The sequence below is a fragment of the Pseudophryne corroboree genome, chromosome 4, assembly GCF_028390025.1.
Source record: "Pseudophryne corroboree isolate aPseCor3 chromosome 4, aPseCor3.hap2, whole genome shotgun sequence".
Lineage (NCBI taxonomy): Eukaryota > Metazoa > Chordata > Amphibia > Anura > Myobatrachidae > Pseudophryne > Pseudophryne corroboree.
The window spans coordinates 397518475-397544377 of record NC_086447.1 but is presented as its reverse complement, the minus strand read 5'-3'; the positions used below and the strand labels follow the sequence as shown (position 1 = coordinate 397544377).

Below are 25903 nucleotides of genomic sequence, written 5' to 3'. Positions count from 1 at the left end.
CGCCTGATTGTATGGTGGATTATGTATATATGTGGATTTTAAAAGCTTTTTTTTTTTAAGTATTTAAGGCGTGTCCGGACCGTTTGTGGGACGGGCTGTGGCTGCTGTCAAAAACATGGCGGGTAGCCACCAGCCTTCGCAGTTAGGCTGCATAGGCAGGGAGCTACTCGGCAGGTGTGAAAGCATTGCCACTGTGCAATGTTTTCGCACCTCTGTGGGTGGGATAGGGACTGGCATGCAGACATTTTTTTGCACATCTACAATCAGGTCCAAGATTGATCCTAGTGTGTGTCCATGTGGTAGGGAATATGGATTGTAAACTCCACTGGGGCACTGCCTCATGTGTAAACATTGTTTTCCTGAGTGAGTCTATGGGCACTCAGAATGTTGCTGACGTGATTCCTGCGTACAGGCTGATACATGCTCTGAAAATGGACCTAACCCACCCGCCACTTCATACTTGCCTACTTTCCTGGAAGTTGCAGGAGACTCCTCATAAAGAGTAAGCAGATCTCCCGCATCCCGCCCTCTTTCTAGAAAAACTGTGTGCGTGCATAGCGACAATGACCCGGAATAGTCCCCCGATAATCTCTCAATTGCGAAAACATCAGCATAGTTTACAACTATGAATCAGGCCCAGTATTTCGCTTTGATTGGAACATACATTTTTCCGCTGCATGAGTACTTTTGGCAAGCTCCGTCTCTCTCCATTATTTATTGCCAAACAAACGGAAACTAGATGCCAGACTGGGATTTAGATATTTTGCTCCAATGCTGACGTCATTTGTTTGCTGACTATAGTGCTTGGCTTTATGCCTTGCTGAAGACATGACCTTGTGAATCATAGTGTCAATAAAAGGGAGTAGTTGATGCCATAATCGGTACATGACATCATTCGTTTATTTTTGCTAGTAATCATTTTATAGCTGCCATATAAGTACAAAGTATCACACACACATTTTATAAAGGAACACTATATTTCTGTCTTATTCTGGAATCGGAAAATGTATTCTTATTTTTTTATTGTTTTGAGACTACAGTGAATTTATCCGCTATAGTAATTTGACAGCTAATAATACGGTTTGGGTATGGGATGTCAGGCTCCGGAGCCTTACCTCCGGCGGGTGCTCCCGCGGGTTACCGTCCCACTGGTTGGCGCGGCTGCGGCGGCAGGGAGCTGCTGGCGGCGGGTCCTCCTGGACGGATGTGCGGCTGCCAAGGGCCGGGGGCCAAGGGTCTGGAGAGCCGGGCGCTGTGGCGGTGATCGCTGCAGTAAGGTCCTCTAGTGGTGACACAGTGTAGTGTGTCAGAGACAGAAGCTGGCTAAAGCTGTGTACTAACAGCTAAGTATGTCTCCTGTGCTGGGGGGAAGCCATGTTGGAGACCAGAGTATTACCAATGAAGTTCCCAATCTGTGTCCAGCCAATCCTGCATGTTCTCCCCTTACAAAAGGGGGCTGGCTCAGAGGGAGAGTGCCAGTGCTTCAAGTTACCTCCTTGTGAAAGGTTCTCCAGCTCTGTGCTCCCAGGTTCCTTCTGGTTCCCTGGTCCTGGTTGCTCTCATCCATCGGTTACCTAAACGCTGCTTCAGTCCTGCTGTCTAAGTCCGTTGCCACTCGTGGAAGCGCTCTCAGGGTCCCTGGTCGTAGAGGAGTTCCAAGTGCTAACGGCGGTTCCCGCAGACGTCTTTATTTCTTCAAAGTCCAAGTTCTTCAGCCTCGTCTTTCAATCACAAACCACAGTCTTCATTTCTTCAAAGTCCAAGTACTTCAGCCTCGTCTTTTAATCATAAAACACAGTCTTCAGTTCTTCTTTACCAGAGTTCTTCAGCTTCACTCTTCAAGTCATTTAACCATAGACTCTAATTCTTCCAGTTTCTTCTATTTCTCCAATATTCATGTACAGCCTGATTATTCATTAAAACTACAGTTATCTTCCTACGAAGTCCTCCTTTTCTTTACGCCCTCCAGCCAACGTTAACACTTAGTTTGGCTTCCACCCCATGAGGAGGAAATACCGACACCTGCATCCCGCCTGCTTGAAATCCTGTCGGGGGTGCTGGAGGCAGGTAACCCTAATCCTAACACCCACCCCTCCCCCCTCATCCTAACCCTCCCTTCCCTGCAGCCTATCCCTCCCCCTGCAGCCTAACCCTCCCTGGCATGCTTACGTCCGGGATTCAAGTTGTCGGGATTCCAGCACTGGCATTCTGACAGCTGTCAGGATTCTGGCTTCAGTCTACTGACTGGTGGGATTCCGAATGCTGGGATGCCCACTACATCCCAATAATTCTTCTAAACAAAATCACTTCCAAATATATCATTTTGAATGATTACCTAGTGAAAGTGTGTTTTTTCTCTCATCGCCTCCTCATGCAGGGGGGAATAAGCTGCTTTGAATATCTTGGGGATAACTTTTGATGATACTGTCTGGCATCAGTACATAAAAACAAAAAAGACAAAAAAATTAAAATATAAAAATTGTTGGTATTTGCTTTTCATAGTGACTTTTGTAGATTACTGCATGCAACAGCTCATTATTTATTACAGTATAAGAATTACTAAGTCTACAGTGCTTCCTGATATGCATCTATTCCATCTTCTTCCTCATTCTTGACTCTCCCAGTGTCATTACAGTACAGGTTATTGTCTCAGCCTTTCTTTACTGAGTGCTTCTACATACCCAAGTCTGGGACTACTCAGGGCCAGATTAACAATGGGGTGGATGGAGCTCCAGCTCCAGGCCTCCACATAAAAATAGGCCCATCATCATTACAGTATGATCAATAGCCATCAGCTGACCAAATGGTCAGCTATAAATCATAACTATTAAGATTGCATTTCTATTTTTCTTACAAAATTATGCATTTTTTCTTATATTTTTACTTCTTTATTGGAGCTGATAGTGTAGGGGATGTACACGCCCATATGGCTCTCACCACACCCACACAGCACTGATCACACCTCCCCTGTTTCTCACAATAGGCCCTTGAATATTTTCAGGTCCAGGCCCATATGGCTCTTAATCCGGCCCTGGGACTAGTAGGCAAACACATGAGGTTGTCTAGGGTGCCTTGGTTTAGAGGACACCTAAAATACTGACATTGGAGGGCACAGCTGACAGCTTCTTACTTGTAAAGCTGCTTCTCTTCCATGTCAGTGATGGTATATGAGAGTGTGATATTGGGCTCTATCATGCTACTGCCCAGTGCCGCATTACCAGTCTGATGGTGTGCATCCACACATCCATTCCATTACAGCCACACACTACGTAGATCTGCCCAGCCGCAATGCTGATCACCCCTTCCCAAAGTACAAGGTAAGCTTCAAATAGTTAAAGCTCTCCAGCTTGGAATTTTCTAGCCTTCTATGCAAGGGCAGATAGCTCAATGAATAGAGTGTCCGACTGCAATGTCATTGTCAATGGGTTTGAATCCTGGGCTCATCGGCATCCCAAAATGTAATAAAGGACAGTGCGACCGAACAGCAAAGATCTCTCAAATCAAGTCCATGAATGCTGTTTAAGTATTAGCGACAAAAGGGGTGGGGATAGGCGACAGTGGCGGTCAGGAGATGCTGGGCTTCAAAAAGAAAGGAAGCTGCAAGTGAAAGTAATTAGATAATTCATAATTGACAAGTTCTGCCAACAGCGCCCCCTACCCTGCAGCGCTATGTGCGGAGCACACTCTTTGCACACCTAGTTACAGCCCTGGCTATGCTATCTGCTCAGATTATGTGTTCATCATAACACAGTCTTATAAAATGCCTTGCAACTGTTTCTTTAATGTTTTATTTATTTCTATTATCTCTCCATGCCTACTGCTCTGCTGGTAGGCCTAGATGTATATGTTTGAGAACGGTGTTGTTTGGTTTACTGCTTTGCAATTGCACATGTCTACATTATCTCACATATCCTGATAAGGTTTACAGTCCATCACTTGTGTCCTGTTGTACTTGATGTTTTATGCATTTTTGCATACTGTTATTATTACTTTTTAAGTTATTATGGGTTGAGAATGTACACCCCAATAAGTATTTTGAAAATAATAATGATTTATATTTGGAATGTATTTGTGTTCGCTCATATACTACAGGATAATAGACATGTTTAAAGGTAAAGGTACATTACACAATCAGTTCTTGTAAACATTAGCCGTATAAATGTTTCCACTAAAAGACATTAGTGTTTGCATACCTTTAAACTGGGTTTGCATTCACGTATTCACTATGCACTTTCCCTTTGCAAGTAATGTAACAAGACTCTTATTTTTTCTAGGGATTCAGGCCAAGCCCTCGTCACCTCAGGAGGTATGCCAGAGCTCGTGTTGAAGAGACAAAGCCTCTAGCTGAGGTCCAGCAGAGTGACCAAGATTCATCTTCCAACGTAAGAAAAAGAAAGATCAAGAGAAGCAGCAGGGTCCAGCCTGAATTTTATCAGTCTGTGCAAGTTACACCCACTAGGAAACCGGTATGTATCCTGTGTCTCCTGCACAATATCACCTATGCATAAATAGTCTAGGCCCGTATATGCAGGGCCGGTTCTTGGGATTGTGGCGCCCCGGGCAAAATATAGGGGCGTGGCTTCAAATGGGGGCGTGGTCAGTTACGCCCCCATTTATGCCCCTGTAGCGACGCTGAAAGAAAAAATAAAATAAAAAAAAGTATACTTACCATCCCCGTTCCTGATCCAGACCGCTGCAGACCTCCTCCGCCGGCGCCGCTCTTCTCTCCTTTCCTCGATCTATGGGAGAGACGTTATATTACGTCTCTCCCATAGAACAGCATAGACACTAGAGGTCAATTATGACCCCTAGTGTCTGTGCCACTATGCTGTGCGGTGCGCGATGACGTCATCGCGCACTGCACAGCAAAGGTCCTCTCCATGAAGGGAAACTAGACCGTAGCGTCTAGTTTCCCTTCATGGAGAGGACCTTTGCTGTGCAGTGCACGATGACGTCATCGCGCACCGCACAACTAAGGTCCTCTCAATGAAGGGAAACTAGACGCTACGCGTCTGGTTCCCTTCAAAGCGGGGGGCACAGCTGGGCACTGCGGGGGGCACAGTGGCGGATCTTGCCCTGGTGCGGCGCCCTCCGGATGGCGCCGGCGCCCTCCGGAAGGCGTCGCCCCGTGCAAAAGTACTGCTTGCCCGTGGCAAGAACCGCCACTGCGTATATGTCTTATCTTATTTATAAAGTACAGGGTTTCCTCCATCTATGTCCAGTACCTACTGTATACAGTTCTAAATGGTAAACATATTAATACATTGGCTCCACGGGGACATATCTATAAGTGTTTTATTAAATGTATCCAATGAACAGATTGTTTAATTATTGCTGTTTGTGTTTATTTAATAAATATAAATAATTTTAGGTATACAATTCCTTTTTGCGCCATCACTCCTCTTCCCCCCGTTTTTTCTAGCACCTGCACAATTATAAAATAGACTGACAAGCCCAGAATAGAATTGAACACTATGGGTCTAATTGAGAGTAGCACATAAGATTTTTGCACAACATGAAAATGTATCAGTGTAAAATTGATGTAGTGCACCTGTCTGCGGCCCGTCCTCCTGGATAAGCAGCTCACATTAATCAAGAAAATGCAGTTCACAGCTATGTTTAAGAGAAGGAGGAGCCTATGGGCAGTAACACTTCCCCGCCCCTCCTCCCAAACTGCAGCAGTAGCCCCCTTCCGCCAAATAATTTTTACTGGCATTGCATATATGCAGCGATATGGAAAGATCGAGTATGCTACAATATCTCGTGTCAGTGCCATCTTTCAGAAATAATTGCAGGGAAAGGGTAATGGGGAGCAGCAACACAGTGGCATATCTCCCAGTATAGACAGGCCACACTAGCATACAATAAGGAATTGCAAATATGAGCTAAGCGCGTTCCTTTGAGATGTGTTTTATTTACAGTCACAACTAACTTAAAACATGTTAGCTATGACTATGCCCAGGATTCTTAGGTTCTAACATACTCTAATCGTTACTCATTACACTTAAAATGTCAGTTTCCTTTTATGTTTATGTACCAGGGAATAACATACTTCATTTCAACAGGACCTATAATGACCTAATCTGGGTGTTAGAATCTAAAAAAGACCTAGGGATCTATTCATGAAGCAGTGATAAGAGTGGAGAAGTGAGCCAGTGGAGAAGTTGCCGATGGTAACCAATCACTATTGAAGTAACATTTATAATTTGCATACTATACAATCGTACAGAGCAGATGATTTTTCCTGCTTCATGAATAGACCCCCTAATTCTGTTACTTAAGTTGAAACTACTGTATATACATTATTGTGGAATGAGTAGTTTTCATATATAATTCATCTACACAGATGTGTCCTGTTACAGCTTTGCTGCGTAGCGTACGCCGTGCACCTGTCAGCTCCAGAGATTTGCAGGTGTGAGCGTACGCACTCACCCATGATCCATTCGGTTCTATGGGAAAGCTGCTGCTGTGAATGGATCGCAGCCTCCTGCAGCATAGTGCTCCCATGATATGTACACATCACAGGAGCAAATGCTGCAAGGAAGTAGCAGGACACATTTGTAATAAAGGCCTAGTGTTTCAAGCATAATGATATGTTGCAGGATTTTGTTTTATTTTCATACATCCCAAACTGACATTTTTAAAACCTATACATTTCTAAAACATGGATTGAAAACACCTATTTTTAGTTTTTTAGACTCTAAAAAGCCTAGTTATGACACACAAGCATTGCACCTACATAACTACTTTTCAGTTGACAATGATGATTGTTGTGTCTTTGCCCTGGACACATCTATACACTATGACTCTGCGGTTGAAAATACAATTGTAGAATCACAAGTATGCAATTAAGCATCATTACTTAAGCGAACAGGGAAGCGAGCAGGCCGGAAATGTATTTCCCCCGGGAACCATCTAAGTCCTTTGCCCACCTGCTCACCCCCATACTCAAAGAACAATCAAATAGAAGTGATACCCAAAAGACGGCCCTGTGTTTGGAAGGACAGAACTGTCAACTCTCACTTTGTGACCCCCATACCCAGAGCTCCTGCACTTAACATAAAGAAAACTGAAGGCCCTCTGGTATGCCCAATCAGGTCAGTCCTTTGTAATGCCAGATCTATAAGAAACAAGACTGTAACAATTGCTGACCTTATTGAATCTGCAGATCTAGCCTGTATTACAGAGACCTGGCTAGATGAAAAGGCAGCACCTATATTGGAGGCTGCAGTACCAACAAACTACTCTGTCATCCACAACCCAAGACTGGACCGCAGGGGTGGCGGGGTGGCTATCTGCTTCAAAAAAGAACTTAAACTTAGGGTCCACCCTATTGAAACTACTCGCTCATTTGAGTGCATTGCTGCCCGGAGTTCGACAGGATTAGGTTTCAGAGTACTTCTCATTTACTGGCCACCTGGAGATGGAAAGATGTTTATACAAGAAATTGCAGACACTGTTGCTGGCCTGGTTCTGGAACATCAAAGATGGCTCATCCTCGGGGATTTCAATGCATGGGTGGATGATGAGCTCTCACGCCTTGGCCAAGACCTCCTGTGCACAATGAATGGTCTGGGCTTCACACAGGTCATTCCCTCTGCCACACATAAAAGTGGTCACACTCTCGACCTTGTCTTTCAGATTGGATTAGAAGTCACTGACCTAAAAATACCACTACTCCCTCTGGTTCTCAGTTGCAACCCCTCAAATAAGATCTCTGCCCGTGGAGTTGACCAGGTATCGTCCAAGGAGGGGTATGACTTCCCAGGCTCTTGCAGCAAATCTGGATCTCTCTGCTATACTGGGTGCCTGTGAAGATCCCTGTTCCCTAGTCCGTTATTATAATAAGGATATTATGGCTGCAATTGATATTATCGCCCCTGTGCGTTTAAGACCTCGTAAACCACAACGTCAAGCTCCATGGTTGGACAACAGTGTTAGTGAGCTCAAGAAAAGGGGGCGTAGACTGGAAAGACGATGGAGGAAGACTAACCTAGTGGATGACAAAATAAAACTAATAAAGCATAACGAAGAATATCAATCGATAGAAAGCACAGTTCCTGTCAAATGAGATCACAGCAGCAAACAATAGGCCAGCTCAACTTTTCCGCACAGTGGAGATGCTTTGCAAGCCAGCAAGCCTGCAGACTGATGAGACCCTCTCCCAAGCAAGATGCAACGAGTTTGCAAACTTCTTTGCAGATAAAATATACACCATCCGGGCTGGAATCTCCACAGTGCCATCAAAGGAGTGCCAAACTACAAAGCCTGCCAATATAAGCTACCTGCCTTCATGGACCAGCTTTGATCCAGTGGATGTAAAGGACACTGCTGAAATTGCTCGGATTTTGCGTCCCACCACCTGTATTCTGGACCCAGCCTCAACCAAGCTTCTAATAGGTTGTATGGATATAATTGGTCCTGTCTTTACAAAAATTGTTCAATGCTCTTTGCAGACAGGCATTTTTCCTGAACCCCTAAAGGAAGCAATTGTTAGACCGCTTCTTAAAAAACCTAATTTAGATCCCGACTGCATGACCAACTACAGACCGGTATCAAACCTTCCTTTCCTAGGAAAGGTTATTGAGAAAGTCGTTGCAAATCAACTGGAAACCCGCCTGACAACCCATGATATTTATGATCCATTTCAATCAGGATTCAGGAGAAGACATAGCACTGAAACAGCCCTGGTGTGTGTGTGTTAAATGATCTTCTGATGGCAAAAGACAGAGGTGACTGTTCAATATTAATCCTTCTGGATCTCTCAGCAGCATTTGATACCGTGGACCATGGGCTTCTGATTGAGCGACTGATACATTTCTGTGGTCTGGATGGCACAGTCCTAAGCTGGTTTAAATCATTTCTCACAGGCAGGTCACAGAGAGTATCATCTGGATTATACTCATCACCACCAGTGCCATTGCCATGTGGTGTCCCACAAGGTTCTATACTATCCCCCATGCTTTTTGCAGTATACATGCTCCCATTGGGCGAAATAATCAGGCGCCATGGTCTGGTCTACCACTGCTATGCAGATGATACACAACTGTACTTGTCCTTTGCTCCGGGCACTGAAAACCCAATAGCAACCCTAAATGGCTGTCTAGCTGAACTACAGGAGTGGATGAGCGCCAGTTGGCTGCGACTGAACCCGGATAAAACAGAGGTCCTTATGATACGACCGCAACATCAAAGGACAAGACTGCAGCATAGCCAACCAACTGGACTTACATTCGGGGATTCAGAATTACAGACCAGTGATCGTGTGCGGAATCTTGGCGTTGTCCTGGATGGTGGCTTGACACTTAAACATCAGATATCAGCCACAATCAAATCCTCATTCTTTCACCTGAGGAACATAGCCAGAATCAAGCACTTAATTCCCTCAGATGATATGCCAAAAGTCATACATGCATTTGTATCATCTCGTTTAGACTACTGTAATGCCCTCTACCTTGGTCTACCAGCAAAAGAATTGCAACGCTTACAGCTGGTGCAAAACACAGCTGCCAGGCTATTAACCAACCAGCCCCGTTCTAGCCACATAACACCCATCCTCTACTCCCTTCACTGGCTGCCTGTACGATGGCGAATCATCTTCAAGATTGGCTTACTGAGTTTCAAAGCATTACATGACCAAGGCCCAAGGTACCTGAAACAGCTTCTGACCCCATACTGCCCCACTCGTTTACTGCGATCTGTAGATGAAGGACTTTTAGCAGTACCTAGAATCTACCATAATTCATCTGGGGGTCGAGCTTTTAGTCATGCGGCTCCGACTCTATGGAACTCACTTCCCCGCACAGTGCGAGAGGCCCCAACGATAGAATCCTTCAAAAGTAGACTCAAGACTTTTCTGTTTACTCAAGCATTTCCATAATGTCCCTTTTAGTATCTTCATGCTTCTGTATTTTATGAAAATGTACTTCATTATTTTCTGTACTATATTATTCTATGTATCTGTTAAGCGCATTGAGTCCTATTGGAGAAAGAGCGCTATATAAATAAAATTATTATTATTATTATTATTATTACTTTCAACTCTGAAGCATGCTTTGTCCGTTTCACTTATATTTTATTTTTAACCATTGATATACTGTGTGTATACCATACTTGCCTACTCTCCCAGTAGGTGCCGCAGACTTCCATTTTTTCGAGTTGGTAGATCTCCGGCATCCCGCCCACTTCTGGCAGGGTGAGAAAGTAATATAGGTTAATATGCGAGTCTAAGTGGAGGGGGTAGAGCTAAATGGCATGAGAGCCCGGTCCCGCCCCCAGAGTAGCCAGCTGCATCTTCTCTTTGAGCTTCTCCCGGAGATAAGCACTCCAAAGTAAGCAAGTATGCTGTATACCCAGTGCGTAGCATAGGGGGTAATTCCAAGTTGATCGCAGCAGGATTTTTGATAGCAATTGGGCAAAACCATGTGCACTGCAGGGGAGGCAGATATAACATGTGCAGAAAGACTTATAGGCCCTACACACTGGCCGATTTTCTGAAAGATATGAACGATCTTGTTCATAAATGAACGAGAACTCGTTCATATCTTTCAGTGTGGAGACTCCAGCGATGAACGATGTGCGTCCCCGTGCTCGTTCATCGCTGGTCTCCCGTCGGCTGTGCATGCAGGCCAATATGGACGATCTCGTCCATATTTGCCTGCACTTCAATGCAGCCGCGTGACGGGGGGAGTGAAGAAACTTCACTCCCCCCGTCACTGCCCCCCCCCGCCGCCGGGTCGCTCGTCGGCCGTATCGGCCGTCGGGCACCTCGGCGGCGCATCGTGATATGTGTAGGGCCCCTTAGATTTGGGTGTGGTGTGTTCAATCTGCAATCTAATTTGCAGTGTAAAAATAAAGCAGCCAGTATTTACCCTGCACAGAAATAAAATAACCCACCCAAATCTAACTCTTTCTGCACATGTTATATCTGCCTCCCCTGCAGTGCACATGGTTTTGCCCAATTGCTATCAAAAATCCTGCTGCGATCAACTTGGAATTACCCCCATAGGCCAGATAAAACTGGCTTAAATAAATACATTGACAATGTTGCAACTCACATTACTGTGCAATGCTAAAGTGTGGAAGTGTGTAGCTAATTAGTTTCTAAAATGAAGCTTGCAAAGAATGTCAAAGAGCCATGGCAACATGTAATAGACAGTGTGTTCAGTGTGTGTGTGCAACACTGCATTATTGTTTCCTCAGAAAAAAAGTAGTATGTTTTAAAGAAATGCAGAGTTGTGGTTTGTCATGTGCTGTATGTAATATTATGGACCGCATTTACAGCAGAACACAGTTTTGTGTAAACGTAAACATTTAACTGCAAAATTCTATTCTTACCTGTGTATGTTTCTGTGCAGCACAAAAGCCAGGGTAACAATGCATTGCAATAAGATATGCTTTAAGCTTGATGCAACTATTATCATCATCAATTTGATGGCGATGAATGATGTTTAAAGTTTGTTAAAATAAATTGATTCTCATCTGAGTGCCAATGCTGACCTGGAGCAGTAAGAATTTAAAAATGTAAAAAGATAAATTAAATAAAATATAGTTAAAAACAATTGCAGAATGTTTTTTGTTGTTGTTTTTTTTAAATGAAAGCAAGCAAACTTATATACATTTTCTTTCATTTACTGTCTTCTGTTATTGGCATGCTAAGATGAAAATAACACAACAGGTTTTCCAGGGATACTTAGGGCTAAAACACACTACCCGGCATTTGCCGGCCGGGAAAAAGCCGGACGGCTTTTTCCCGTGCCGGCATTGTAGTTAACAGTGTGAGGGCTAGGGTCCCTTCACACTGCACGGCCCCGGCCCGGCTGCCGGGTTGCAGCCGGGTCTCACCACTGAAAGGTCCGGCGGCCGGGCGGCCGCCGGGCCGTCTTTGCAGCCAGTGAACCGTGTGTATGAAGGGGAGCTTTCACACACAACGTTTTTTTCTGAAGCCGTGTCTGATGCTGCGCATGCGCACAGCATCACACACGGCTCAAAGCCGTCCTGTGTGAGCGACTCTGCCGGTTTCTCCCGGATGGCAAAAAGCCGGACAAAGTTTGTCCGGCTTTTTGCCATCCGGGAGAAACCGGCCAGTGTGTTACAGCCCTTATACCATCGCAATCCTGGTTAGATGTTATTTCTTGTTTTTTATTAAATAGATATCTGTGACACAATCACAGAAGTGGGTCTTGGCATGGAGGGCCTAATTCAAGGTTGATTGCAAAACAAAATTTCCATGTGCACTGCAGGTGGGGCAGATATAACATGTGCAGAGAGAGTTAGATTTGGGTGGGGTGTGTTGAAACTGAAATCTAAATTGCAGTGCAAAAATAAAGCAGCCAGTATTTACTCTGCACAGAAACAATATAACTCACCGAAATCTAACTCTTTCTGTACATGTTAAATCTGCCTCCCCTGCAGTGCACATGGTTTTGCTCATTAGAGGAAAATGTTGTTTTGCAATCAATTTTGAATTGAACCCGGAGTGTACTAGCAAATAAAAAAAAAGTGATGATCTATGTGAAAAACAAACAAACAAAAAATAATAGAAGAAAAACAGCGCTAGGGCATTCTAAATAAATAACAGCTTGATAGAATAAAAGTATATATTATGTACCCAATAAATACAGTGCATCCGGAAAGTATTCACAGCGCTCTACTTTTTCCACATTTTGCTATGTTGCAGCCTTATTCCAAAATAGAATAAATTCATTTTTCCCTCAAAATTCTACACACAATACCCCATAATGACAACGTGAAAAAAGTTTTTTTGAGCTTTTTGCTAATTTATTAAAAATAAAAAACTAAGAAATCACATGTACATAAGTATTCACAGCCTTTGCTCAATACTTTGTTGATGCGCCTTTGGCAGCAATTACAGCCTCAAGCAGGGGCGGATTGGGATGGAAAACCAGCCTGGGAATTTTCTAGAAGCTACCCTAATGGGGGCAGGTCTGTTGAGGGGGCGGGGTCTGTGGAGGGGCAGGATACTCCCTTCTCATAGGGTCTGATTCTGGGTCGGAGGCAGCTGTAGCTTCCTTGTGTCTGCGACTTTATGCTCATGCTGCTACACAGCCCTTCCCTGGTGTGTCCAAGTGTGCAAGGACTGAGACGCCCGCTGTCAGGGTCTACAGATGCTGCAGTCATGCTTTTTGTGTCTTTATATGCCACCATTTTAGCCTTCACCACCCGTATGCTAGAAAAGCTAAAAACTGGCATACCAGGGGCACAAAAGCCTGTTAGTAGAAAGTGCTCCCAGACTCCAAAGGGTACTGGAAGCTAGTTCTGGTTTAAAAATAGGAGCCGCAGCGCTTTTTACCTGTAGGCATGTATACCCCTAATATGCCAGTTTTTTACTTTTCTGATGTACGTGTGATTTATCCTAAGTAACCCACTGTGCTTTTACCATACTACACTGTCTGCGCCCACTATTTCTTTCTTTCTATCTATCTATCTATCTATCTATCTATCTATCTATCTATCTATCTGTCTGTCTGTCTGTCTGTCTGTCTGTCTGTCTGTCTGTCTGTCTGTCTGTCTGTCTATCACAGAGGCTGTGCACTCACAATAACTTTCAATAATAAACAGTTGTTTTTTGTTTTTGTTTTCTAAGTTAAAATATATATGAAGACACAGCGCCTGTTGTCAATTATGATGGTTCTTAATAGTCCTATGGCAGCGGATGTGTGAGAATATGCCAGTGTCCCAACAGTGTGGATCAGTACTGAGATGCCCACTGACAATGTCTCTTATCCGCCACTTACTTACTTACATAACACAGCAACGGATTGCAGTCTGAGACACCTCCCCATCTGCATCTAAGTGCTCTCTGTCACCGCCAGTGGTAATCTAAGTTGGCGCATGCACAGTCCAAACAAAACGCTCAACTGCACAAACTTTGCCATTGCGGCCACCTCTGAATCAGGCGATTCTTTTACTAGTAGTTGTTCATTTTATGTCCGCTAAGCTCCAGGCCACATTATAGTTATGTCCCTGATCATATCACTACTCTGGTGTGTAAATAATACATACGCTGTCGGTGTAGCTTGCCCTTTTATAGCTTCATCCCCTAATTATAGACATTGTCGCAATATAATGCTGCAGTGTACACAGTGCCTCCATAGTACCCCTTAATATGCACAGCACAGTCCATAATACCATTTAGTATAAGCACTACCAAAAATACCACTCAGTATACACAGCAGCCCACATAATACCTTTCAGTAAACATAGTGCCCTCCACCATAATACACCTTAGTGCAGACAGCTCCCCAATTTTACACTCCAGTATACAAAGCCCCCCTTGCTCCCCAGTACTATCCCTCGGTAGCCGCATAGTACATAGCATTGTACACAACTCCCTCCACGTATTACTCCCAATAAACAAAGCACACCCATATTACATTCCATTATACAGGGTCACCCCCCCCCCCCCCCATATTACCCCCAGTACACTTATATTACACTGCATTACACACAGGCTCCCTCCCCATATTACCCCCTGTACACACAGCACCCATATTACACTGCATTACACACAGGCTCCCTCCCCATAGTACCCCCTGTACACACAGCAGCCATATCACACTGCACTATATACCGGCCCCCTCCCTATGTTACCACCAGCAAACATAGCACACCTACTGTATATTACACTGCATTAAAGACAGGCCCCCTCCCCATATTACCCCCAGTACATCTATATTACACAGCCCCACCCCCATATTACTCCCAGTACACACAGCCCCATTTCACACAGCATTACACACAGGTCCCCCCTCCCCCATATTACCCCCAGTATACACATCACACTGGATTATACACAGCGTCCCCGCCATATTACCCGCAGTACATACAGCACACTGCATTACACACAGGTCCCCCCTCCCCCATATTACCCCCAGTATACACATCACACTGGATTATACACAGCGTCCCCGCCATATTACCCCCAGTACATACAGCACACTGCATTACACACAGGTCCCCCCTCCCCCATATTACCCCCAGTATACACATCACACTGGATTATACACAGCGTCCCCGCCATATTACCCCCAGTACATACAGCACACTGCATTACACACAGGTCCCCCCTCCCCCATATTACCCCCAGTATACACATCACACTGGATTATACACAGCGTCCCCGCCATATTACCCCCAGTACATACAGCACACTGCATTACACACAGGTCCCCCCTCCCCCATATTACCCCCAGTATACACATCACACTGGATTATACACAGCGTCCCCGCCATATTACCCCCAGTACATACAGCACACAGCATTACACACAGGTCCCCTCTCCCCATATTACCCCCAGTATACACATCACACTGGATTATACACAGCGTCCCCGCCATATTACCCCCAGTACATACAGCACACAGCATTACACACAGGTCCCCCCTCCCCCATATTACCCCCAGTATACACATCACACTGGATTATACACAGCGTCCCCGCCATATTACCCCCAGTACATACAGCACACTGCATTACACACAGGTCCCCTCTCCCCATATTACCCCCAGTATACACATCACACTGGATTATGCACAGCGTCCCCGCCATATTACCCCCAGTACATACAGCACACAGCATTACACACAGGTCCCCCCTCCCCCATATTACCCCCAGTATACACATCACACTGGATTATACACAGCGTCCCCGCCATATTACCCCCAGTACATACAGCACACAGCATTACACACAGGTCCCCCCTCCCCCATATTACCCCCAGTATACACATCACACTGGATTATACACAGCGTCCCCGCCATATTACCCCCAGTACATACAGCACACAGCATTACACACAGGTCCCCTCTCCCCATATTACCCCCAGTATACACATCACACTGGATTATACACAGCGTCCCCGCCATATTACCCCCAGTACATACAGCACACAGCATTACACACAGGTCCCCCCTCCCCCATATTACCCCCAGTATACACATCACACTGGATTATACACAGCGTCCCCGCCATATTACCCCCAGTACATACAGCAGACTGCATTACACACAGGTCCCCTCTCCCCATATTACCCCCAGTATACACATCACACTGGATTATGCACAGCGTCCCCGCCATATTACCCCCAGTACATACAGCACACAGCATTACACACAGGTCCCCCCTCCCCCATATTACCCCCAGTATACACATCACACTGGATTATACACAGCGTCCCCGCCATATTACCCCCAGTACATACAGCACACAGCATTACACACAGGTCCCCTCTCCCCATATTACCCCCAGTATACACATCACACTGGATTATACACAGCGTCCCCGCCATATTACCCCCAGTACATACAGCACACAGCTTTACACACAGGTCCCCCCTCCCCCATATTACCCCCAGTATACACATCACACTGGATTATACACAGCGTCCCCGCCATATTACCCCCAGTACATACAGCACACAGCATTACACACAGGTCCCCCCTCCCCCATATTACCCCCAGTATACACATCACACTGGATTATACACAGCGTCCCCGCCATATTACCCCCAGTACATACAGCACACAGCATTACACACAGGTCCCCTCTCCCCATATTACCCCCAGTATACACATCACACTGGATTATGCACAGCGTCCCCGCCATATTACCCCCAGTACATACATCACACAGCATTACACACAGGTCCCCCCTCCCCCATATTACCCCCAGTATACACATCACACTGGATTATACACAGCGTCCCCGCCATATTACCCCCAGTACATACAGCACACAGCATTACACACAGGTCCCCTCTCCCCATATTACCCCCAGTATACACATCACACTGGATTATACACAGCGTCCCCGCCATATTACCCCCAGTACATACAGCACACAGCATTACACACAGGTCCCCCCTCCCCCATATTACCCCCAGTATACACATCACACTGGATTATACACAGCGTCCCCGCCATATTACCCCCAGTACATACAGCACACTGCATTACACACAGGTCCCCTCTCCCCATATTACCCCCAGTATACACATCACACTGGATTATGCACAGCGTCCCCGCCATATTACCCCCAGTACATACAGCACACAGCATTACACACAGGTCCCCCCTCCCCCATATTACCCCCAGTATACACATCACACTGGATTATACACAGCGTCCCCGCCATATTACCCCCAGTACATACAGCACACAGCATTACACACAGGTCCCCCCTCCCCCATATTACCCCCAGTATACACATCACACTGGATTATACACAGCGTCCCCGCCATATTACCCCCAGTACATACAGCACACAGCATTACACACAGGTCCCCTCTCCCCATATTACCCCCAGTATACACATCACACTGGATTATACACAGCGTCCCCGCCATATTACCCCCAGTACATACAGCACACAGCATTACACACAGGTCCCCCCTCCCCCATATTACCCCCAGTATACACATCACACTGGATTATACACAGCGTCCCCGCCATATTACCCCCAGTACATACAGCACACAGCATTACACACAGGTCCCCCCTCCCCCATATTACCCCCAGTATACACATCACACTGGATTATACACAGCGTCCCCGCCATATTACCCCCAGTACATACAGCACACAGCATTACACACAGGTCCCCTCTCCCCATATTACCCCCAGTATACACATCACACTGGATTATACACAGCGTCCCCACCATATTACCCCCAGTACATACATCACACAGCATTACACACAGGTCCCCCCTCCCCCATATTACCCCCAGTATACACATCACACTGGATTATACACAGCGTCCCCGCCATATTACCCCCAGTACATACAGCACACAGCATTACACACAGGTCCCCTCTCCCCATATTACCCCCAAGTACATATTGCACACTGCATTACATCCCCCCATATTACCCCAGTACATAAAGCACACATATCACACTCCATTACACACCACACCCCCATATTACCCCCAGTACCATTGGCGTTTCTATAATGGGTGCAATGTGTGCAGTGCACACTGGCCCTCGGGTCCAAGGGGGCCCACACTGCGCACACTGCACCCATTTTAATACTTACCATTCTGAAATCCAGCGTCAGGCACTGTGGTCACGGTGGAAATCGCAGCCAAAATGGCCGCTGTGCATGCGCAGTAGACAAATTGGTCTCCGGATCATAACGGGCGCCATGTTTCCGGAGCCCTGCGCATGCGCAGTAGACTCCGGCACAATGCCAGAGTATACAGCACCGTACAGAGAAGGGGGCCCACCTGAAGGTGCACACGGGTTGAAACGCCCCTGCCCAGTACATACAGCACACATAGTACATTGCATTACACACAGGCTCCCTCTCCCCATATTACCTCCAGTACATCTATATTACACAGGCCCCCTCCCCATATTACCCCCAGTACACAGCCCCATTTCACACTGCATTACATACAGGTCCCCCCTCCTCCATATTACCCCAAGTACACAGCGCCCCACCCCGCCTACCCATATTACCCCCAGTACATACAGCACACAGCATTATATGCAGGCCCCCCTCTCCCTATGTTACCCCCAGTACACATAGTACACTGTATTACACAGAGCCCCCCATTACACCCAGTACATACAGCACACTCCATTACACACAGCCCCCCCTATATTACCCCTAGTACATACAGCACCCATAGCACACTGCATTACACACAGGCTCCCCTCTCATCATATTACCTCCAGTACATATAGCACACTGCGTTACATACAGCCCCCACATATTACCCTAGTACAAACAGCAGTCCCCCACCCCAATATTACCCCCAGTACATATAGCACACTGCATTACACACAGCCCCCCCATATTGTCCCCCAGTACATACAGCACACATAGAAAACTGCATTACACACAGCCCCCCCCCTCTCATCATATTGCCTCCAGTACATATAGCACAATGCATTACACACAGCCCCCCCCATATTACCCCAGTACAAACAGCAGCCCCCCCCAAATATTACCCCCAGTACATATAGCACACTGCATCACACACAGCGCCCCCCCATATTGCTCCCAGTACATACAGCACACATAGCCAACTGCATTACACACAGGCCTCCTCTCATCATGGGCTGATCAACTTTGAGCCTGGTGGGAGGGGCCAACCTGTGAATGCATGGGAAAGTGCCGTGGCTGCACTGCCTGTATGCCTTATTTACAGGTTACAGTACCTTAACATGGAGCAGTCTCACTGGCTGGTCTTGTCCCCGGCTCTGCAGTCACTTCAGGGACTTCTCCCCTCCCTCTGACAACGGCAGCAATGCTGAGCCAGAGCCCGTGTAGCCCTGCCCACTGCTGAGTACCCGACTGCCTCCTAGCAACCACAGGAGCTACATATCTTGGCTGTGTGCTTAGGGTCGTTGTCCTGCTGAAAGATGAACCATCTCCCCAGTCTGCAGTCAAGAGTGTTCTGGAGCATGTTTTCATCCAGGATGTCTCTGTACATTGCTGCATTCATCTTTCCCTCTATCCTGACTAGTCTCCCAGTTCCTGCCGCTGAAAAACATCCCCACAGCATGATGCTGCCTCCACCATGCTTCACTGTAGGGATGATATTGGCATGGTTTCCTCCTAATATGACGCCTGTCATTCACACCAAAGAGTTCAATCTTTGTCTCATCAGACCAGAGAATTTTGATTCTCATGGTATGAGAGTCCTTCAGGTACATTTTGGCAAACTCCATGCAGGCTGCCATGTGCTTTTTACTAAGGAGTGGCTTCCATCTGGCCACGGTACCATACAAGCCTGATTGGTAGATTGCTGCAGAGATGGTTGTCCTTCTGGAAGGTTCTCCTCTCTCCACAGAGGAATGATGTAACTCTGACAGAGTGACAATCGGGTTCTTGGTCATCTCCCTGACTAGAGCCCTTCACCCCCGATCGTTCAGTTTAGACGGCCGGCCAGCTCTAGGAAGAATCCTGGTGATTCCGAACTTCTTCCATTTACGGATGATGGAGGTCACTGTGCTCATTGGGACCTTCGAAGCAGTAGATATTTTTCTGCACCCATCCCCAGATTTGTGCCTCGAGGCAATCCTGGCTCGGAAGTCTACAGACAATTCCTTTCTTTAACTTCGTACTTGGTTTGTGCTCAGACATGCACTGTCAAGGGTGGGACCTTATATAGACAGGTGTGTGCCTTTCCAAATCATGTACAATCAACTGAATTTACCACAGGTGGACTCCAATTAAGCTGTAGGAACATCTAAAGGATGATCAGTGGAAACAGGATGCACCTGAGCTCAATTTTGAGCTTCATGGCAAAGGCTGTGAATACTTATGTACATGTGATTTCCTATGTTTTTATTTTTAAGAAATTTTCAAAAATCTAAAAAAAACAACTTTTTTTCATGTTGTCATTATGGGGTACTGTGTGTAGAATTTTGAGGAAAAAAATTAATTTATTCCGTTTTGGAATAAGGCTGTAACATAACAAAATGCGGAAAAAGTGAAGCGCTGTGAATACTTTCCGGATGCACTGTAAGGTAACACATAAATATATGAAGTATATTCTGAGTACTTTCTGAGATGACTCCATCTGTGATTTTTCAAGCATTTACTAATTCTATTTGTTGGATTATACTAATTTATGTAGTCCTAGAAAGAATTGACAGTGCCAGAGCCGCATTAAGGGAGTGTGTGTGGGGATGGGGGGAGGGGACATGTCATTCCATGCCGGCCTTTTATGTATGTGTGTGTATAAGTGTCTGACTGTATTTGTGTGTTTAAGTATGTAGTGTCTGACAGTATGTGTGTGAATAAGTGTTACTATGTATCCGTGTAACTATGGGCCTAATTCAGGGTTGATCACAGCTGCAAATTTGTTAGCAGTTGGGCAAAACCATGGCCCTTATTCCAAGTTGATCGCTTGCTAGCTGTTTTTAGCAGCCACGCAAATGCATAGTCGCCGCCCACGGGGGAGTGTATTTTTGCTTTGCAAGTGTGCGAACGCTTGTGCAGTTGAGCCCTACAAAAACATTTTGTGCAGTTTCAGAGTAGGTCTGAACTTACTCAGCCCTTGCGATCACTTCAGTCTTTTTGGTGCGGAATTGACGTCACACACCCGCCCTCCAAACGCCCGGACACGTTTGCGTTTTTCCTACCACTCCCAGAAAACGGTCAGTTGACACCCATACACGCCCTCTTCCTGTCAGTCTCTTTGCGATCGGCTGTGCGTACGGATTCTTCGTTACATCCAACACTCAGATACGATCCGCATTGTATCCGTACGACACGCGGTGCATACACATGCGCAGTAGAGACCCGATCGCAGCGTAGCGAAAATTGGCAGCGTGCGATCAACTCGGAATGACCCCCTATGTGCACTGCTAGGGGGGGCAGATATAACATGTGCAGAGAGAGTTAGATTTGGGTGGAGTGTGTTCAATCTGAAATAATTGCAGTGTAAAAATAAAGCAGCCAGTATTTACCCTGCACAGAAACAATATAAACCACCCAAACCTAATTCTCTCTGTACATATTATATCTGCCCCACCCTGCAGTGCACATGGCGGGGTAATTCAGACCTGATCGCACGCTAGATTTTTTCGCTGCACTGCGATCAGGTCAGAACTGTGCATGCGTATGCACTGCAATTTTTTGTAGTGATCGGCTCCACATGCGTTCGCACACTTGCCAAGCAAAAATACACTCCCCTATAGGTGCCGACTATCTGATTGCAATGCTGCAAAAAATAGCTAGCGAGCGATCAGGTCTGAATTACCCCCATGGTTTTGTCCAACTGCTAACAAATTTGCTGCTGCGATCAACTCTGAATTACCCCCAATGTCTGTATGTTACTGTATGTATGTATATATGTGTGTGAATATATGTGTGCCTGTGTGTAACTAAGTATGTGTATATATGTGTGACTGTTTATGTTTATATGTGCGTGACAGTATGTATTATTTATGTGTATATTTGTGTGACTATGTGCCTAATTCAGACCTGATCGAAGCAGCAAAATTGTTCTCTAATAGGAAAACCATGGGCCCTCATTCCGAGTTGTTCGCTCGGTAAAAATCTTCGCATCGCAGCGATTTTCCGCTTAATGCGCATGCGCAATGTCCGCACTGCGACTGCGCCAAGTAAATTTGCTATGCAGTTAGGATTTTTACTCACGGCTTTTTCAACGTTCTGGCGATCGTAATGTGATTGACAGGAAATGGGTGTTACTGGGCGGAAACAGGCCGTTTTATGGGCGTGTGGGAAAAAACGCTACCGTTTCCGGAAAAAACGCAGGAGTGGCCGGAGAAACGGAGGAGTGTCTGGGTGAACGCTGGGTGTGTTTATGACGTCAAACCAGGGACGACAAGCACTGAACTGATCGCAGATGCCGAGTAAGTCTGGAGCTACTCAGAAACTGCTACGAGGTGTGTAATCGCAATATTGCGAATACATCGTTCGCAATTTTAAGATGCTAAGATTCACTCCCAGTAGGCGGCGGCTTAGCATGAGCAAATCTGCTAAAATCCGCTTGCGAGCGAACAACTCGGAATGAGGGCCCATGTGCACTGCAGGTGTGGCAGATATAACATGTGCAGAGAGAGTTAGATTTGGGTGGGTTATATTGTTTCTGTGCAGGGTAAATACTGGCTGCTTTATTTTTACACTACAATTTATAATTCAGTTTGAATACACCCTACCCAAATCTTTCTCTCTCTGCACATGTTATATCTGCCCCTCCTGCAGTGCACATGGTTTTGACCATTAAAGAACAATTTTGCTGCTGCGATCAGGTCTGAGTTAGGCCACATGAGCGGGACGTACTAATGCTAAAATGCTGTTTGACTGCATTCCCCATATGTATGAAGCCCCAGAGCTTGTACCTGATAGGTATTGCCTACTGAAGCCTAAGGGCTACTTTACACATAAATCCCCAAAGGGGATCTGATATTATCCCAGTGTTCCCCACGTCATAAACCCAAAAATCATCCCTTTGCAAAGGAAAGCTGTTATCGGAAGAGCTGTCTATTTTCGTAAATAATCACAAATCTTTACTCATACGACATCAGGGGCACAGGAATGGTTTGTGGTTGGCCGGGGGGCTTAGTAAACTAACCATTTTGGCACTTCCCACTGATTCACCCCCCCCCCCCCTTCCCCCATGCGGGGAGCGCTTTCCTCCAGCTCTCCACGGAGACTCCTACTGTAAAAAGGCTCCGCTGGCGCCGCATCCTGCTGCCACATGTCCTGTCCTGGTCGGCTCTTCACTCTTCAGGGATGCATTACTGGGAGGAGGCGTGGCCATACTGGGCCGCTGGGACATCCCTGCCGCCTCCCAGTAGTGCATCAGTGGCGAAGAACTGCCTTGGACCGGACAGGGGGCAGCACACTGCGGCGCTGACGGCAGATTTTTAATGTAGGCGTCTCAGCAGGGATCTGGATGTAAGCGCTCACCAGCACCTGCGCCTTTCTCAATCTGCCCCCTTGCCCACCCCCCTGTTCCAACGCCACTGTACAGCATTAAGAAACGCCACTATGCATATGGTAAAAGGAAGGATGTATCACATACAAAATGCAATGCTTCATACATCCTACCTTTTTTATGTATGCATAGCTGCTTAACCAGCCCAATTTTGGCGGTACTGTCTTACCATTCAGGGGGACATGATGTGCGGCCATGCCCTCTTTTCATGTGTGCACCAAAGGCTTGTGCATGAGAACCCTGATCCCCGTATCCCAAATGATGCTCTTTAGGGTCCCCAGCCTTAAGGGCCCTGGGCCCCCCAAAGCCTTAATCCAGCTCTGGACAGTGCTATGGTAATCATAAAGGAAAGCATATTGTGGTTTGCAAAGTTAATTGTGGCATAGTAGTATGAGCATTCATTTTAATTGTGCCTGTTGCATATACTAATTGATGTGTCTAATTAATACTTAGATAATTGTTAATTTAGGTAACTATCAAACATTTACCTCAAGTCTGTCAGGAAGAGGCAGAGCAGTTTATCAAATGAACCTGTTATAACTATCTATTTATCTACTGTCATGGAAACCAACTGTGCAGTACAGCAGTCATGTGAGAGATGGCAAATGACCCCACCAGCTCTATACATTTGTACTACTAAAGGAGCACACAAAATGCTAGTGATTAATATAATGATGTATTATAGCCTTCAAATGAATGCGTGTTTTTGAAAATAACGTTCTTGTACACTAATAGCTTTAAATTATATTGTATCAATGTTAAGTGCCATACACACGGAGCGATATAGCTGAGCGATTTTGGCTATATAGTCAAAATCATTCAGAAAGTTAGTGCATATCGCTCTGTGGGTACACAGCCAGCGATAGCGATGCGCGTCCCCGCCAGGTCGCTATCGCTGCTAAAAATAGACTGTGCAGGCAAGTCAATTTTGTCTAGGTCACTGGAAAAGAAAAAGCGTCCCCTTGCTTAAATGAGTTAGCCAAAATCGCCCATAGCCAAAATCACTGGAAAACTTAGTCAAAATCACTGGAAAAGTTAGTCAAAATCTCCTACTGCCAGTTCAAGGGAAAACGCTCAGTCAAAATCTCTCATGGTTAAAATCTCTCCGTGTGTATGCACCTTAAGACTAATTCTATTAATTCTTGCATGTATCCCTGTAACTAAATCAGCAAGTACAGCCTGAGATTTGCATACTGCAGAAAATAAACTGACATAGTTTGCAGGGAAACAGGCTGCAAGCTCACACCAAGCAACACATACATTGTATCTGGTCAATTTACCCAAAAGACAGACAAGGGCTTTGTGCACAGTAACAACAAATAACAGCACAAAGGGCCTGATTCAGGTCCGGCCACATTAAGCTAAAAGACGTAATGTACCAATGTTCAAGGGCGTAGCTATAGTAGGGGCCGGGTTTACGGATGCTATGGGGCACAACCAGGGCCGTCTTTTCATATGGGCTCAATGGGCTCTTGCCCAAGGGCCCCATGAGTCTAAGGGCCTTAGGCTGATAGCTGAGGGTCTAGATTTTTTACTTCAAAGCAGTGGTCCCCATCCGAGCCTGTTAATTGCTCTTCCCAGTCAGATATCTCGGGTTCTGTCTGACTTGGAGTATTTCTGAGGTATACTCCAAAAGGTTGGACTCTCCCCTTTCGGTGGACACTGGCAGCTTGTCTCTACTATGCCCAGAACCAGAGATATCAGCCTTCCGGCAGCTGGTCCCTGCTCCAGCTCAACACACATGGTATGCAGTTTTATTTTTTCGTCGGTAGATTGCTCTGGCTCCTGATCTCTGATCCCCAAGTCCCCAGTACCTCCTGAAATGTGTCCCCAGTACCTCCTGAAAGGTGTCCCCAATACCTCCCGAAAGGCGGGACTCTTTAGTGTTTTACCCCACTGAAAGCTAAGACATCTATTTCCACGAACTGGAGATATCTGCAGTCAAGCAAGCTGCCCTCCCACCGGAAAATGATGAATATTAAGCCCACTCCACTATCCACCCCTCCCCTGTGTATTAAACCTTGCCCTGCCACCCTCTAAGTCATGTACCGGGGGCCCTTCTTTCAGCCCAATGCCCCCTTCTACAGTTTACTGTTCTCCCTCCCGCCCCATCTCCCACCATCTGTGCAGTAAAGGAGTAATTAGCAGGAATTACTGCTCCAGGTCCTACATGCTGAGTGGAAGCTAGAACACCCCCTACCGCCTGCGGGACATCTAAGCTGCCGCTGATAGCACCCCCCACCCCTACTGCTGCAGGATGGGTAGGGGCCCCAGTGCATTGCTTTTCCCAGGGGCCTACGCTGCTGTTAAGACGGCCCTGGGCACATCCCTCCCCCTGCACCTAGTTACACTATCTGTGGCTTCTCCTCTTTGTCTCTCCATCCTCATCTACTCATAGCATCGTAGATTGACTACTGAGAGATGGAGGGTGAATAGATCAAGGTTTTGGGAGGGGGGGGG

The 25903-nt window shown here is 46.2% G+C and overlaps 1 protein-coding gene across 1 annotated transcript in view; it reads left to right on the top strand.

Moving 5' to 3' along the window:
* DST (dystonin) overlaps window positions 1-25903 on the top strand; it is a 1076884-nt gene that overhangs the window by 90941 nt on the left and 960040 nt on the right. Inside the window, exon 3 of the mRNA XM_063919308.1 lies at window positions 4275-4466. Within this exon, the coding sequence (XP_063775378.1) occupies window positions 4275-4466 (192 nt within the window). The remainder of the gene's footprint in view (window positions 1-4274; window positions 4467-25903) is intronic.